At 40.2% G+C, this 17,688-nt stretch overlaps 1 protein-coding gene across 1 annotated transcript in view; it reads right to left on the reverse strand.

Moving 5' to 3' along the window:
* Positions 1 to 513: 513 nt before the first annotated feature.
* The window catches only part of THSD4 (thrombospondin type 1 domain containing 4), a 240,723-nt gene continuing 223,548 nt past the window's right edge, over positions 514 to 17,688 (reverse strand). The window contains exons 12-17 of the mRNA XM_025894836.2: positions 17,148 to 17,352; positions 15,752 to 15,925; positions 6,478 to 6,651; positions 3,834 to 4,013; positions 2,128 to 2,272; positions 514 to 1,275 (exon numbers count right to left, since the gene is read on the reverse strand). Of these exons, the coding sequence (XP_025750621.1) occupies positions 1,133 to 1,275; positions 2,128 to 2,272; positions 3,834 to 4,013; positions 6,478 to 6,651; positions 15,752 to 15,925; positions 17,148 to 17,352 (1,021 nt within the window). The 3' untranslated portion in view covers positions 514 to 1,132. The remainder of the gene's footprint in view (positions 1,276 to 2,127; positions 2,273 to 3,833; positions 4,014 to 6,477; positions 6,652 to 15,751; positions 15,926 to 17,147; positions 17,353 to 17,688) is intronic.

Here is a 17,688-nt window from a genome sequence, read left to right on the forward strand (position 1 = left end):
GTGATGAAACATTAAGTGAAAAAAGGCAAATATGTTGTAACAACCGACCAAAACCTGAAGAATGTCACTAGCCAAGATCTCTTGACAGATACTCAGGTACTACACTCACACTGCTGCCTGACACCACGAGTAACACACGACTACAAAGCACTCAGACCTGCATCCTTTGGTGGTGGTTTCAGAAACTGGTGACACATCCAGACTAGGTCTGGACAAAGTACTTTGGTATGGTAGTTGTTAAGCAATAGTGCAGAGACAAAGGATCAGGCAAGATCCCAGTTCACTGAAATAACTGTCCTACAGGAGAGAGACCTCACCCAGGGAAACAATCACTTCTTACATCAGCAAAGTCTCTTCACCTCTCTGCTGAATGTGTCTCACTGACAGATGGAGCTGTTAAAGACTTGAAGGGCTAGACATTAGTGTCACTCTGGTAGGTAATTATTTTAAAACCCATACAAACTTAGAAAAGTGTATCTTCAAGAGTTTATGAATTAAATATAAAGGCACTTCTTGGCAGTCAAGTGTGTATATATTTACTGCCTGAGGACAGGACATTAGTTAAAAGTACAACTGAGAGAGCTTAACAGTGACTCTAATTATGAATGGACTGAAGTAATTAAAAACATAATGTAGAGTGCTAAGAAACTGCTGACAAATGGGTCTTCAAGGGTCTGGTTCTTTGGGAAATAATTTTTCTCATGTGCATGTTTCATTGATTTAGTCATCTAATTTAAGGCAGTCCAAAATACCAAGTAAAAGTAAGCACTCAGAAAATAATGCAGCAGCTGCATCCCTACTGGTCAACTATCTCCAGTAATTGCTGCAATTGATTCAGTTTTCATTCATTTCACAATATTAAGGCTGGTATGTTCCTTAAATAATTATCTGATGAGCAGGTGCAAATAACAGTATCATTAGCAACTAATGCTTGAAAAAGATCACGGTTTTACAACAAACAAAAGAGATAACTGCACAATAACTGAAAGGGTGTGAGATTTAACCATAGTCTGGATGCACTCAGCAATACAAACCCCCCCTCTCTAAGAAGCTAAGACTGCTGCAGTCAAAGCAGTAACACTGTTCAGGCTCCACGTGCAGCCCCCCACGGCTGCTCTGAGCAGAGGGTTTGTTATCTGCGGCCCAGGAACCCCGACTGTCTGTTGGCCACCCGGGTGCAGGATGCACAGCAGGCTGTCTTGTAGTAGGTGTAGACACAGAGCCTGGCCTGAACCACCACATTGCAGTTGTAGTATTTGTCTTTGCAGTTCTCATCTGCGGGGGAAAAAGGAGAGACAAGGAACTGAAGAAAGAAGCAACGGAGCAACAAATAAGCAATCTCCTTTCTTTTTACCACGTAAAATCCCTTGGATCTGTATTTAAACATTCCTTCTCGGGTCAAAATAAGCTACCTATGCAAATAAGTCAGATTATTCAAGATTTTATACATTATAATAGAAAAATAAATAAGCCATGGAAGAAATGTACCCATGCCCAGTTCCCCTGGTTTTTTTATGTAGTTATCTTAAAGTACGTTGAATAATTCTCAAGTGAAACTTGTTGTAGAACATTAAAACTGTTTCTAAATTATGTATCTTCCTTTCCTTTGCCATTCTCATTGCTATTAAAATCAAATCTGTAGGAGCTGAATGACTAATTCCAAAACCAAATTGTCTGTATGTGTATATTCAATATATATATATAAAAGAAAACTGCTTAATTGCACTTAATGCCTTAGTTTAATGTTGTTGGTTCTTATAGAACTTGTTACCAAATACATATCATACATGATCCTCTTTTTGTTTTAAAGACTCTGCCAAGAGAAACCTTGGAGAATGCAAGGAGACAGCAGAAAAACACCCTGTATGTAGCATTTTCACAGAAGCAGATCTCTCACATTCTCAGCAACTTCAAAAGTAAGCCAGTTTCTTACACATTACTAGGAAAACATTTTAAATCAGAAATGAAAACCTCCTTTTACAGCACAGAAAAGAGCTGTATTTTGTGTAAAAATAAAACTCTGTACTCAATAAAGAAAACGCACTGTTAAAACCTCTTCAAGACTACTAAATATTTTCTCCACTAGGTGGAGATCCATAGTCAAAGCAGAAGCTGCCTCTTCCTTACCTATTTCAGGGACACAATCCTGTGTGTTGCAGGGCTCCTTCTCTTCGGGTTTCAGCTGGGGGTCACACTGGGAACTGGCTGCCATGTCATCTGACAGACACCGCACCTCCCGCACCCGAAATCCTCCCTCGCAGGATTTGGAGCACTGAAACAATTAAGCTGAAGTTCATGAAGACAATATGAGATGTGTAAACACAGAAAGAAAAGAAAAGGGAACTTTGAAGCCAGACCCAGGCATCACTGGAGCTTTTTATCAACTTCACCACTCCAGTTTTTTATTTTCTATCTATGAAGCCCATAATACACAGGTGCAATTTTGGTAAAGATTCCAAAACGGTTTTGAACACAGGAGGAACAACTGGACAAGTAAACGTGGTGACACTGCAACTGACAGCAAGCCAGGATAGTTCCCTTTCTGAATTTATTAGTTAGCTTCTTGCTTCTTTAATTAGCCTTCTCCTTCTCTGCTTATTTATACATATCTCCCAAATCTACTTTTTCCACATTTCCTACTTTAAGAACTCCCTGCACTGAACTTTACTACTTGACTGCACTGCCCTCCACTGCCCTTTTGCCATTTAATAATACTCAAGCAGGAATAATTTTAATTGCCTTTTTTTCTGGCACTCAAGTATTTTTCACCTCCTGCAACACAATTTTACTAAGCATTATAGGTTTCTTTGAAGGAGCACAGAAATACTTTCTTTTGATGTCCGAAGTCTGTTATGAAGCCAGAGATTTTTGTACTTGCTTGCCATGGTATTTTTAAAGCCAATTATTACACATTTCTGCCCATACTGAAGCAAATTCCCTGTTGACCTCAAGAATTTCGCCTGAGTGAGGTCTTTGAGATTTGGTTCACTGTCCAGTTTGACCTAATGCTCACAAACTTAATTACATCTGGGTAATTTATAATGATTAAAACCTTAACAGCCCTGAACTAGTAAGAATGTCTTCTTTCTGACTTTTTTGGCATAATTATTTCTTTTCCTAATGCTGCAGAAACAACTTATCATGATCATAAAATCAGACACTGTAACAAACTGACCAAAGTATTCTCAGTATTATATTCTTAGACTGCTCTTTCATCTTTAATACCACCTTTCAAAAGGGCAGCTCTGGGGCGCTAATAGAACACCTTTTTTTCCAGCATTACTCTTGTTACATGCCCATATAGAATACTGTAATTATTCCACAGGCAGCAATAAGAGCTTTAGTTCAGGTTTGTAGAGATCTTAAGCACTTAAAGTGGAACCAAGACACCCAACAGACTGCACACAAACCCAGCCATTTGATCCCCCTGACTGAGAGGCCGTGCCATTTATTTTAGGTCATACAAAAGGTCTGAAGAGATGAACCTGACAGTTCCCAAACCTAGAACAGGGGCTTTGGGTCAGCTCTTCTGCTCCCAGCTAACCCCTAATCCTTTCTCTTCAGGTCCAACAGTAAGAAATGCCACATATTCTGTTGATAACTGTAACAATATAGAATAGAATCACAGAATAGTTTGAGCTTTGAAGGCCACCTAATCCAGTCCCCCTGCAGTGAGCAGGGACACCTTCAACCAGAACAGCTTGCTCAGAAAGAGAACTGAAACACAAAGTGATTTTATAAGACCTGTAATGTGAATGGTGCTCTCTTTCAATAGGAATGGAAAAAGCTGTATCAAACAAAATAAGAGACAGAGGAAAGCATGAGAGACTTACTGTGCTCCATTCTGTATGAAACCACTTCGATCCACATGGTTTGAGGTAGCAGGATTGCTGGATGGGAGGTTTTTCCAAATATGAACATTCATAGGGGTCCAAAACATCAAAATTACCTTCAGTTTTCCTAACACAAATGACTTCTCTCTGTTGAGTTCCACTGCCACATTCAGAAGAGCACTGTAACAGAAAACAAAAAACAAGGGGGGGAATTTGTTATTCTACTTATGTCCTTCAGCTTGCTTACAAACTAACATGTTTGTTCCTGAAATAAAATAGCACACACCCTTGCACACATGTACACCTGCATTTTAAGTTAATATTCAAATAGAAAGATCTGGGCACCTATCTAGACACTAACATCCAAAATCCATTTCCTCACTTTCATATGTTTTTTTCTCAGAAAAAATGAGTTTAACTATATCTTTCCTTCCATCACTGGTACATGACTTGAAGAGAAAGGAAAAGGGCAAAGTATTCCTTAAGATCCTGCAGTAAGATTTTTCTCTCCCAGAATCAGAATAGCAGCCTGGATAAACCTTGGGTTACTATTATTATTTGTATGCAGTACTAACAAAGCAGCCACTGGTCCCAGTTAAGTACCAGTACAAGAAAAAGCTGAAGGATATAGTAATGATTTAATTCATCAAGTGACTACTGACTGTGTCAGGTATTACATATTTAATTTTTTTTTTCATTTTAAATCTTAAAAATGGCTATAGAAATTAAAAAGATACTTCTGTGAATTTTTATTCCATGTGGTACCACAGACTCAAAACATATTTCTAATTATTTTAATGAATAAGGACTCTAAGTATATTTTTGGAGAAATGTGAAAGTGTCGTTTCACCTGTAGCTACAGAAAAGAAACTGGTATTTATTTTTCTAATCAAAAGAGAAGCATAACTCACTTTCTCCATAAACTGCTTCTCGCTGAAGCAGGATTGTATGTACTGCACTGAACTTTTGAGGGTTATAAGGTTAGAGCACAGTTTTGGAGCTTTACAAAGCTCCACATTCTGTGTTGTTCTTAGAAAGTGCCTTGATCTGCCAGGGTGTTATTTTCATGTTTGCAAGTATCTGTGTGATGTAGTGTTGGTTCCAGTTCTGAAAAGCAAATTTGACTCACTTGGATTCTTACTGTCCATTTAAAGGTTAGGTACACACACAGTACTGTTCCTGGCACTTGTAAAAAGGCTTTTAGAAGATGATTCCAGCAACATACAGGTTTCTGTGTTGCATAAAGGATTATGATTTTCAGAAGGCTTTTTCTAGCCTAAACCAACCATATGTTACCAGCAGTGGGGATTTTATTTATATTTTGGGTAGAATTTACAATCCCTTTACCAGATTCCCACAAAAACCTTGAGCCGAACAAAGAACCTTAAGATAAATACACCCAAATAAATCCAGAAGTACAGTAACTGCACTTTGTTTAACACCAAACATCTCTGTTGCTGCTCCATTTAGTGGTTCCTCCAGAAGACAGGCTGTGAACATCCAGCCTGAACTTCCAGTGCTCCCTCCTGCTCTGCTCTGCTGACTCTCTCTCTTCATTTGGGTATTTAGAAGCCAGGATTTGATGCTGGCAGACATTGCTTTCAGATGACACACAGCAAAGACTCTGGTACCTTTGGTGTGCACCAAACAATTCAATCTCATGCAAAGAAAGAAGGTGAATCAGCCTAAAAGACCAGGGAAGTTTGGATGCCTTTACTGAACACCTCTCCTGGGGCAGCAAAAATGGATCCAGAGCTCCCAGTCAATCTGCTGGAGAGGTCTAAGTGACAAGCCTTGATTTCATCTGCCATTAGAACTGCAGATAAGTATTTCTGAAATGTGAATTTGTTATTGTCATACAATAAAACCAATTATCACTTAGAAACATTAGCATAGCAGTAGCCCTGCAATCTCCACCTCAGCTGTACCAGTTTAATTTCCAGCTCCTTATCAGCTGGAAGGGTTTCAGAATCTGCAGGGCTGGCACCAGCACTGTCAAAAGCTCTCCAGGCTGTGCCAGAGCCCTCAGCAAGGGACAGAAATGCCTGGGCACAAAGTGACAGCTCCTGAAGGGCTACTGAGATGGGGATAAAGGGAAGAATTTACCCTGAGGAAAGAGCATCAGGATACAGGCCACTAACCATGTTTGGTTCTTTTGCTTGTTCTAACAGAGTACTGAAGATAACTTTTGGGGTTAACCATTAGTTTTTGCCTTATTTACTTGGAAATCCCATATACATATATATATATATGTATATATCTCCCTGCATGCATGCATGATCACAAAGGCTTTACTTTAAAAGATGCAAATCTGTTGCTTTAGTGTTCACCTGAATATGCTAAGCAGCATTCTGTTATCTTCCATTTTATAAATACATTGGGGCAGGAGATGAAAAATAAAAAAAAAAAAAGTACAGAGAAGAAAAGAACAAAATCTTATTTTCATCAAAACAAAAAAAAACAACAGCAGGTGCTGAAAATTACTGAACATCAACTGAGCAAAATACAGGAAAAAATACCCAAATATTCCACAGAGATGTAGAAATACCTTATGGCACACATCTTTACTGTACAAAAATACGAGTTTTAAATTAAAATACCAGCAGAAAACCAGTAGGTATGTTAGATATAGCACTTGGCTCACCTGTGTCCAGCCCCCAGCAAACCACTCCACTTTACCAGCACAGGGTCCGTTATTACAGGGGGTCGTTTCCGAGGGTCTGTTGTTGCCACAGCCCTCCAGAGGCAAACTGCTGACGTGGTTGGTCATGCAGAGCACGGAGCGGGTGCGGATCCCGGCCCCGCACTCTGCCGAGCACTGCGGGAAACGGAAACTAGTTTAGGCAAAGTCACTTCTTTTCACTTGTCATTCAGCTGTGGGAAATCGTCTCACAGTTTCACACTTTCGAAAGCACAAGCAGTACCTGTCTTTACAGTCAAAAATGAAAGGATTAGTTAAGAAAGACATCTCTTTCTTAAGGCTTTTCAGACAGCAGTCCTATTTCAGCCTTTGATTTGTTCTCTGAGTTTCTCCTCTGACCACTTCAAGCTGTCAGCCAGGTGGATCTCACACTGCTTGAAAGGGCAAGGAAGACTCTGAGGGCTGTGGCACTGGGAGTAAAATGACTGTGTAGCACATCCTGGATGTTCCACAAGTTGACAAAATATGACAGCACAATTGAGTAGAAAAATATAAATTTTTTTGACAGGTGGTTTCAAAAGATTGAGGTAAATCAACAGCAATTAACTGTTAACTACCAGTAGTTTTTGTCTAACCTGTTTCAATTGTAAATTGTTAATTAGTCTTAAAAGAGGTAGCCATAGAATTTTAGGTACATTCAATATTGCTTTTTAATGCTATGACTTTCCAGTAACTAACATTTACCATTCTCAAAGTTCCAATGCTAAATTCTGAAAGCTCTTACTAAATAGTGATATGCAGAGTCTTATGTCACATATTCAGAGACTGTATGCATGTCATCCATAAATCATACAGGATAAATTCCATTTTTGCCCTTAGAGTTTGCTCTTTTATCTACTGCAGCAGGAAATCTCTGATATTCCACTGTTCTAGGCAGCATCAAACGACTGACATTTAAAAACCAGAAATATGCCAAGGAAGTAAGAAATTCCCGTGTTAGACTGTTCTTTTGTTGCTTAATTCTTTCTTACTCTTCCCTTTCGTGTCTGGACCATTAATATAAAGAAAAACCTATGTGCAGCTCACTGAAAGATATGTATATAATGGAATTTAAACACAGCAGTTATATCACACATGTAAAGAAAACCACGAGTAAATATGCAATCTATGGGAGAAAAGGATGCATTTGATTGCTATTTCAGATTTTATGTTTAACATACCATGAAATTAGGAGAAACTGTATTTTTCTTCCACAATGAACACCACATTCCTTGTGGATGAACATAACTCTGCACTGGAGCACTTTTTAAACTTTATTAAATAAGAATGATTCAAAAAGCTGGTAATCAGACACAGAGTCAACCACAGCTTGATTTGGCTGCCACTGGTAATAGTGTCAGGGTTCACTGCCAGGAGTTCAACTACAGGACAGCAGATGCCATGGCAGCACCACTGTTAACAACAAGGGGAACAGATACAGTCACTCAGCTTCTCAAGAGGGACCAGTGACTGAAAGTACAATTGGCTGTAAACTGCTCTTTACTCACTGAGCAACACCTGTAACCTGTGTGAAACATCTAGTCATGTTACATTTATTTCACAGACACAGAATAGAAAAATGTTTTTCCTATCAGCAAGTTGATTCCTTTCACAAGATGTTCAAACAGGATAGCAAAGCTTTACTGAAATGGAATGCCTACAAAACTAACAAGTGATACAACTCTGTAAAGCAAATTTTTTAACAAACAGAAGTACACTTTTGGAAAAACTAGAAATTCAGGTTTCTTTCTCCATCTGCAAGATCAAGTAATTAAGCTTTGCCTAAATAATGCCTATAAGTAACATAATGAACCTTTTTTTATTGGTGATTCTGTGAAGATAGTCCACTTTCACCCAGATATGTAAAACAGACCTACCTCCTCAGCAAACCAGATTTCATGGCTAAGGAGGCCTTTTCAAAGTAAAGTGGCAAAATCTTGAGAACACAAAAGTGATGTAAATGTGCCAGTAGTTGCCACTTTCCTGCTTATACAAACTGAGACTACACTACACCCATTTCAAACAGCCCTCTCTCAGGTAACGTGGCCTTGTTGAGCCCCCCTCGATGGCCACCACTCAGACCACTGTGCAGAAACACATCTTGTGGCTGCTCACCTTTCATCCTTGGCAAGTATATTCAATCACATTAAGCACAGAGAACCAGATATATACTCTGTAAATACTTTTCTTATTTCTAACTAATTTTCATTTGACAACATAATTTGCTTTTCTGCTTTGCAAACCAGAGCTGGGAACAAGTTTAGCCTATACAGTCATCCAGAAAACCTCCATAGTCTTACCTTTTAAGTGATTATGTAGGAACTAGGCTTGCATATCAAATAACAAAGGAAATACCAAATGGGAAGGTATAGGGTTGTCCTACCCTCTGCTGCAATATTTTACTACAGATTAACTGCCCTCTAAGAATTTACAAAGGAAACTTCAACCTGAGTGTTTCATGTTATGTATTTGTTTTTTCATGTTTTTTTTCTTCTTTTCAGTAAAAATCTTCTATGTGAAAGCCATGGATTTCCAAAGTGCAAGGCAGGGAGTAGGGAGAGTTTGGATAATGAATCCTCCCCTTTGGTTTTCACAACTGACACACCCACTACTTTCAATTTGGTGCCATTGATTTGTTGCATTAATACATAGCAACTGCCATAACCTAACATTGTGAAACATGAGGAACTTTCACAAGCTGCAACTTTATTCTGGTCCTATTATTAAAGATATTTTGTTTCACAGTCTTGTTTTAATTGGCACAAATTCCTCAGAAACCTCTGTCTGTGTTTTAAGGAGTCTGCCATTTTTCCTCTTCCTGAGGTCCTTCCCTCCTGAGTTCAATTTCAGAAGCTTTCCATACCCATTAAAAACTAAAAATAAAACCCCCTCATTCAGGGCTCTGATAGTTGTCAGAAAACAACTGAACAGCAGTCCAGGAAAATAAGGCTAGTTCCTGCAAACTTGGAAAACTGCAAGTGGAAGCCTGGATTTTTGTCAGAGCTACAAGACATGGGTATAGCAAAAAAATCCTCTTAAACAGTGCCAGTTGCCCATCACCAACGTGCCAGCCCCACTCATTACCTTTAAATGGGGCAACAGACCACAGGAGAGTGGCAGCAGGAATTCTCCTGGACCTCCAGAGCCCTTTCACTCAGGTCTCAGTATCACTGCTGGCATTAATTAAATTTTTAAATAACAACCAATTGAGTTTGAGTAAAACATTCCCATTTGTGTAGGATTTCTATGTACCACACTTTAACCTTCACCATCTTAATTATTTCCCACAAGACAGTAAAGATTTTTATCAGTCATCCTCCTGATGTTACACTGCTGCAAAAAATAAAAATGAAGATCTATGTTTCCAATACATTTATGAAACTCCTTAGCATTATTTGACCTACTCTGAGAAAACACATTTCAGAAGGGATTTTGGACAGATTATGTAACCTTTGTTTTCCCAATAATTAACTCAGACTTGTGTTTCAGAAGCTCACTTCTGGCCACAGTTCCAAGACTGGGGCAGATTTTCAAAGGATGTAAAACCACTGAGAGCTGCCTTGATTTCTTAAAAAAACGAAAAAGAAAGGGGTGTGTTGTAGCAAGAAATATCCTCATGTATTGCCAGAGCATTTTCTGATAGCGAGATTTGAACTGTTCCCCTTCAGAGTGCATCTATGCACACAGTAGGTGCTGGATTGGTCTCACACTTCCATGGCAGCCTTCCAAGGGAACAAACATTCTGAAATACAGCCTTAGTCTTTCAGCTGGATCATGATTGCTTTTACATACACAGTTACTTTCTTTATATGCAGTAGGTTACACTGTTGGTACTCACACAATATTGATGCTCTCAGGAGTAGTTAACGTGAGGGAACAGAACAGACTTCCTCACTACTCTGGCTCATTTAATAAATATTATTTGCCTTGAGAGCTGTAAGGACTTCTCAGGGCTTGAGTGCACCAGAGTAGCCACTCCTGGGGCCTCCACCCACCCCCTGCTCATGGCCTGGGCTCTCCATTTAACCTCAGCTCTGGTCCATGCTCAGAGATGTGCCTTTTCCCAGCCACAGCCTGGGGTTCAGTGATCCCTCACCCTTGGACTCACTTCCCAGCCCGACCCTGGCACTGCCCCATTCCCACAGACCTGCCCCAGGATCCCTGGGCTGTGTCTGACCCCAGTGACTGACCCTGCACTGACTTCCAGCTTCCCCTTGGCCCTTCCTCATCCCTGTGATGGTGCCTGATAATCCGGCCCCTGGTTCAGCCCTGCCTGCCACTCGTGAGCCCATCCTGCCAACCTCCCCTGCCCTGCCAACCTCCCCTGCCCTGCCAACCTCCCCCATCCTGCCAACCTCCCCCATCCTGCCAACCTCCCCCCCTGCCAACCTCCCCTGCCCTGCCAACCTCCCCTGCCCTGCCAACCTCCCCTGCCCTGCCAACCTCCCGGGGACACAGGGAAGGCTCCTCCTGCCCTGCAGGCTTGATCTGCTGATCTTCATGTGCAGCAGCTGAACTGTGGCACAGCCAGATCAGCTCTAGAGAAGGAAACACAAATCTCTGCAGGTCTTGGCCCCCCTTCTATCACAACTGTGTTTCATCTCAAGTTATGAAGTGTGTTACATATTCATACATAAAGAATGCAAACCTTCTATTTCCATATGATTTCCACATGAAATCAATGAAAAGGGCTATTTTATCTTGTTTTGATTTTATACTGAAAACAAATAAACAGTGGTAATAAAAAATAATGAACTCTTGCACAAGCTACATGGTAATTTTTTCCCCTGTTTTTTTTTTTCTTTTTTTACCCCCAGGATTCAGGAGATTTTAAGTGAACTACCCAGAATTAAATAAAAAATAGTGAAAGAAGAGTGTAAGGTACAGTATTCATTGGTGGTTCCTCATCTGACTCTTCAGCAAACCCACTCAAACCTGTCAGGCAATGTTTTAGAATTGTGAGGAATAAAGCACTGATTTTTATGAAGTTCTCTTTTCACTACAGTTCTCTTATGGCAGATTATTACAGAAGCATTGCCATTACTCCTTTTAATGAAGAGTGAAATCCAGAGCATGTGTTTGGTTTGTTTTGATTATGTTCCCTGATGGGCAGCATTTTTTCTTTCTTCCCAAGGTTTTATTTTGGCCGCAGAATCTCATTAACATCTAAGAATTGTTTGTATTTTGGCTTCTTTTCTAAGTAGGCTGTAAACATAAAACGAGAAACAAATGAACAGAGGAGATGGCAATGAGGAATAAACAAAATTGCGAGAGGGGAATGCTCCAGTTGGAAGCTGCAAGGAAACATTGGTGAGCCTCCCATTGCTGTAAATCAGGAGAATGCAGTTTCCCACTTCTGACCCACAGGAGAAGTAAACTTTCCAGCAATTAGAGCTGTCAAAGAATCAGTCATGTGAAATGTTTGCAAGAATCTCATCTGCTCCCATCAATCCCATTCTGTTGCTGAGTTCAGTAAGGTTCACCAGATTTACTCCACTGATTAATGGATGCTGGTTGGTGGAGCTGTGCTGTTTTAATGCAGTGTGACATCTTTAGAGAACTAGCAGACAGGAAGCCATCTTTCTAAAAATGCACATAAAAATATCACAAAAGGTTGTCCAGACCCTCTATAGGCAAAAGAGGTTAAAGATCATGCAGAAGTCAAAGCCACGAAACTTGAGTTAATTCTCTTATTTATACTCAAGGTAGAGCAATAAATATAAAGACAGGCACAGACAAGTAAGATTGGTCTCACTTTGCTACTACAGACTTTTAACCTGCAATCTTTCCCATTGAAATGGGTAGAAATTTCTATTTCTCTCAAGATTGAGCCTGGGGGATATCAGCACATGGTCACAAACAAATGACAGAGTACATACTTTTCAGAAAAGAAATGTTTGTTTCCTAAGGATGAATTGCTTTCCCTCCTTCCTTTACATGTTTCACCAGTGTGGCCACACATGTCATAAGCTCTGCAGGTAAAAGAGTGTGTGTGTGTAATACACACACAGTGGACTTTGATACCTGTTTGTCAAAATTACACAGATCAAGAACTGTATTGTTTCAGGAACATGCAGGGATTTTTAATTTCATATATAAAGAATCACTGTGTGCAGAAACTGAATCCAAGAAGGTCGATGCCATGGGGGGAAACAGGTGGCCATAAAATACATAAATACATTGTGGGAAAACAGGAGTGGAGAACATGGCAAGAAGGCAGCCCAGTGTTATTTACAGAGTAAAACCACAAACAGACCACCCTGGGAAGGAAACACAACTTTTACACACAAATCTGTATGTGCTCTGCAGGGTTTTAAGTGCACATATGTTATATTGCCAAAGTTACATTTAGGGAAATTTAATGACATCATCTTCCAATTCAGAACCACAGAAACTATCAGTGAAAATAACGGTAACTAGCATGATTTTTTTCATCAATTAAAACTTTGCAAGGTTTCAGTAAAATAAGAAAACCCAAAATCTTTCCAGCATCCCTAAATTAGATCTCGCTCTATTTTTAAAACACTGTTAAAGAATACCCTTGTCAAATTGTGCACACATATGTACCACAGTTATCAAATCAGTTATCCTGAAATTTAACATCTGTTGGCAGCAAAGACAACTGTAATTTTTATGTTACTGTGATTTTTCTTGATGTTTCACTAATTAACCAAGGCTATATTGTAATGCCCCATGTACCACATAAATCTGGACACGGAGGTTTGATCCATCCCTTGCTGAAAGAGAAAGGACGTGTTTAACTGAGCTCTGACAGCCCTCTGGAAATCTCTGCTTGCTGCATGTGCAACAGTACACATTAAGTGTTTGCAAAGTGGGTTCAGGAAAGTACAGACCAGGCCTCCTCTTAGGGCTGTAACCAAGTTTGAACTCAACCATTTCAAAGTTCCAACGTTCTCAAAAGTTAGGATAAGTTCTTTTACCTCTTATTTCCAGCCACAGCTGAAATGTCAAAATACAATGGGAAAGACTGTTTTGTGGTATTTCCAGCTGGGACTCGAAGTAGGCATGTAATAAATCTCACAAAGAAGGTCTGTTCTTGTGAGATTTCCACCACAGTTTTGCAGACTCAAGAGGTTTGAACAAGCTTTTTTAAAGCATTTGAACTTTTGGCTGCTTATCTGAACCATTTGTGGCTGCCCATCGCTGATCTGGGCTTATTGCTGGAGTGTGGCTTGGCTTAAAGCACTTCTTAAAGAATTGTTTGGGGAAATCACACACGCAAAGCCCATACACCTGGGAATGCCCATTTCCATCCCATGACAGGATTCTCCTCCTGTCTTTCAATAGGAACACATCCCTCTACAAAGAGAGAGAGACTTCTGACCCTCAAAACCAGTCCTTTTGTGGCAAAATAAGAAAGCTAATGCCAAAGGCCTGACTTTGCAAAGCTGCTGACTACTCCTTTATTCCACTGAGTCCCACTGGAATCACTGCCACGGGGCTCCTCTGAACACCCCAGTTATGAGGTATGTGTGAATCTTAGAAGATCCTGCATATCCCAGCTCAAATCTACGTTTTTTTCCTGAAATAAGCTGTTCCTTACATCTCCTTTGTGAATCCAAACCCACTGCTGGCAGAAGTGGTGGTGAACAATGCCAACTACAGTAGCAAGCATTTGGAAGAAATGAATCTGTACACTTATATAAACTGAGAAGGTAACAAAATCCATTCCTTGCTCTCTGGCCCTAAAATGTTTGTGGTAAGAAAAAAAACTCCAACATTTTCCACATTACCTGCTTCACTTCTATTCAACACATATAAATAAGCATAATAACATTCTACAGTTATGACCTTCAGGTCAAAAGCTGCTTTTAATTCTGCAGAGGGCAGAATATTAGTGTAGAAAAATGAAGCAAATGGTGCTAGAACCTTCACTGGAATGACTGTGCTTTGTGTGGTGGAACCAGTAGCTGATAGCAGCTGGGCCAGCTTTTTCAAGAAAGATGTCTTTGAGGGTAGAATGTATTTTTCTCTCTTACTTGTAAAATATCACTTAAAAAAAAGGCACTGCCATTTCCCCTACAGCAAAATCTTTGCCCTTTGCACTAATACACCTATACTTCACCTGGTAACTTTCTGTCCATACTATGCCAGAGTGTACTCTGGAAAAAAAGTGATAACAGCACACATTTATTAGTCTATATTTCTGGGTTTTTTATAAAATCTATTTGAGTTGTCTAGAGGTTGAAAATTTTGCAGGCCTTTAATTGTAACAAGAGTCTACCAGCCTTTTTAATGATGTGATTTAATTATCAGCTACCTGTTCTACTTTTGAAGTTCCCGTTCCATCTCTGCATTTAAACCATGTCCAAAATCTTCTGAGTGTCCAAACTAATGCTCAGCCCACGAGCCCGACATTCCCAGCTTTCAGAGGTACTGCTGCAAAATTATCTAAACCACGAAATCTTTAAGTTATGGATGGAATCTTACAGCTTCAGTGAGAAATTACAATACTTGTCTGTCAAAAAAAAAGGGAGATGCAACCAGGAGTTTACAGACTGAAGGCTCAACTTGTCTCCAGATGAAGTGGATAGGCAGGCATCCACGAGAGAGACCAAAATACCCAGCTTTTCCTAGCCCATGTTTGTGAGCCTTTTAATGACAGCATAGAAATATCACCACTGAACAACAGCTCTGAGCCCAATCACAAAACAAGGTCAATCACCACTGGGTTTGTTGCTTTCATGCAGAGACTCACTGGAATAAAGAACCCCCCATGTTCACAAAGTACAGGAGCCTGAATCAAGCTTGCCTGAGTTTAGGAAGTTGTTCCCCTCTTTTCACAGTTAGAAGATAATTGTTTTATGGTTTGAACTTAAACCCAGACATCAGGCCTCAAATCTGCATCCTCTAAAAAAAACCAGTGAATGAGTTTGAATTTTAAGAGTTTGAATCTTGAGTCTCAGGCCTAAGCAAGGCAGAATAATAAATCTCAGCACACTCAATATTTTGGGAAGTTCAGACTCAGAGCCAATTCTAAATCCAGATGTTTGGCCACATACCCACATGCCCTTTCTGTGCATTCTTGTATCTTAACACAAACTCGAGATGCCCTTGGGATCATTATGTTTTTGTTTGCTTTTGCCTGTTCAACAGATCAAGGATAAATATGGAAAATAAGATTACTCCTTTTATGGCTGTACAGATATACATTTTTTAATTCTGATGCCCCTAAATTTTAGAAGATTTGGCAGCACAAGCTGAAGAGAAGCCTTACCCTGTCACTCCAGTCTGTGAGGAACCAGCTCTTGGCACAGGGGCCCATGTCACAGTTCTCAATGTCATTTGGCCGCAGCTTCATGTTACACTCCTCGTCATCAACAACGTCCCCGAGGTTGCTGACACACTTCACATCCCGAGTCCTCTGCCCCACTCCACAGGGCACTGAACACTGCAACAAAAGGGAGGTGCATCAGGACTCTGAGCAGTGCCTTATCAGGGAGCTGGGAACATCCAGCTCATTCATTCCTGCTAAGGCAGCAGATACAGAACTATTCTAGATTGCCAGGAGTAGGGAATAAAAACACATCAGTCGGATTAAATCATATGCTCAGTCTGTGGTATTCTACAGTGTAGCACGCTGAGACATTTGGAAAACACAAAACTCCATCTTCAACAGGTCATACTGCACTGATCAAAATGAAATGCTGGTATTTAAGTAGCAGGCTGACATACTCTGCATCATTTTGATCTTGACCTATAAAAGCAGATACAAAGCAAGAGAAATGCAAGGAAACACAACTCCTGAATCCCACTTCCAAGCAGAGGCCTTCTCCTCCTGCTTTCTCCAGCCTCAGAGAACACTGACAGCTCTGGGTATCTCTGCCTGATACCTAATATCTCTGGGTATCTGATGCCTGATGCATAGGCTGGGGGAAGTAGGAGCAAGGAAGCACTTCAGGAGAGAGAAAAAAGTAGGTTTAGTTTGAGGGTTTAAGCTAGAATTTTTCATGGTCTATCCACCTCCGTATTTCAGCAACTAAAAGGTTTTTGCTTTGTTTCGTGGAATACTGAGAGATTTGTGTATCACTTCACTTAATACAGCAGGATATTTTCTCTTTCACACCATGGCCATGAAAGTAATTGGGATGATTGTCAGCTTGACCAAACCTGTTGTAAGCAACACGAAAAAGTTAAATCTCAAAACTGTATCATCCACATTTATCTAAAAGTCTTGGCATGGCTTCAAACCAACTACAGTAACAGTGACTACTGCCTTTATCCCAAATACATATGTGATGTTAAATAACTCCTGGAGCTGAGTTCTGCATGCTGTGAGAAAGAGCAATAGGTTTGCCACCTCAGGCAAACCTCTCAGGACTCTCCTACTCACACAGCATGTAAAAAAAAACATTGCTCAGACAGCCTGTGTGTGTCTGTACAGACACATCTGCATGGTTTGTGTTTTTTCATCTTCTTTCTGGTGAGGAAACTTTAATGGTCACAGTGAAGCAGGGGTTTACTGAACTAAGATTTACTTATTTCCAAGGCCTTCAGCATTCCACTTCCCCGTTTCAAACAAAACCAGAATTCACGTTTGATTAGTGACACCTGGAAGAAAATTCTTACTCTTTTCGGAGGTTTTACGCCCCGAATGAGTCAATCACACTTACTGAGGTCCACTCTGTCCTGATCTGCCACTCACTGCAGATCTTCAGCTGGCAGGTGCTGGTGGTCTCAGGCTTCTCCAGGTGGTGGCACCGGTACTGCTGCACCGTCAGGGTGCGGTTGGCGTAGATTTGCCGGCACAGGATCTGGCGGTGCTGCATCCCCAGGCCACAGGTTTTGCTGCACTCAGACCACTCCCCTATGTCCCAGCTGAAGGGAAAAATAAAAAAGGGGACATCTTTTTTTCAGCAAAGAATTCTCTAATACTGAATCTTAACAGAACTTGAATGATGTGATTCTGATGCTGGTATAGAATCCTATAAAATAGCACTTAAACTGCTGCAAAACAACATCTTATGAGACAACAATATATACTTGTATACACAATCCACCTAAAGTGGTCCATAATAACAGCCATGACTACAGATGGCCTAATTTATGGTCTCAAGACATATTACAAACATTACTCAAGGCTCTAATAGCTGTTTGGTTTTTTAAAGATTCTACCTATAATATATATTACTGTTCGAATGACACTTCCCAAAA

This window comes from Manacus vitellinus, unplaced genomic scaffold (assembly GCF_001715985.3).
Source record: "Manacus vitellinus isolate BGI_N305 unplaced genomic scaffold, ASM171598v3 scaffold_16_pilon, whole genome shotgun sequence".
NCBI classification, from domain to species: domain Eukaryota; kingdom Metazoa; phylum Chordata; class Aves; order Passeriformes; family Pipridae; genus Manacus; species Manacus vitellinus.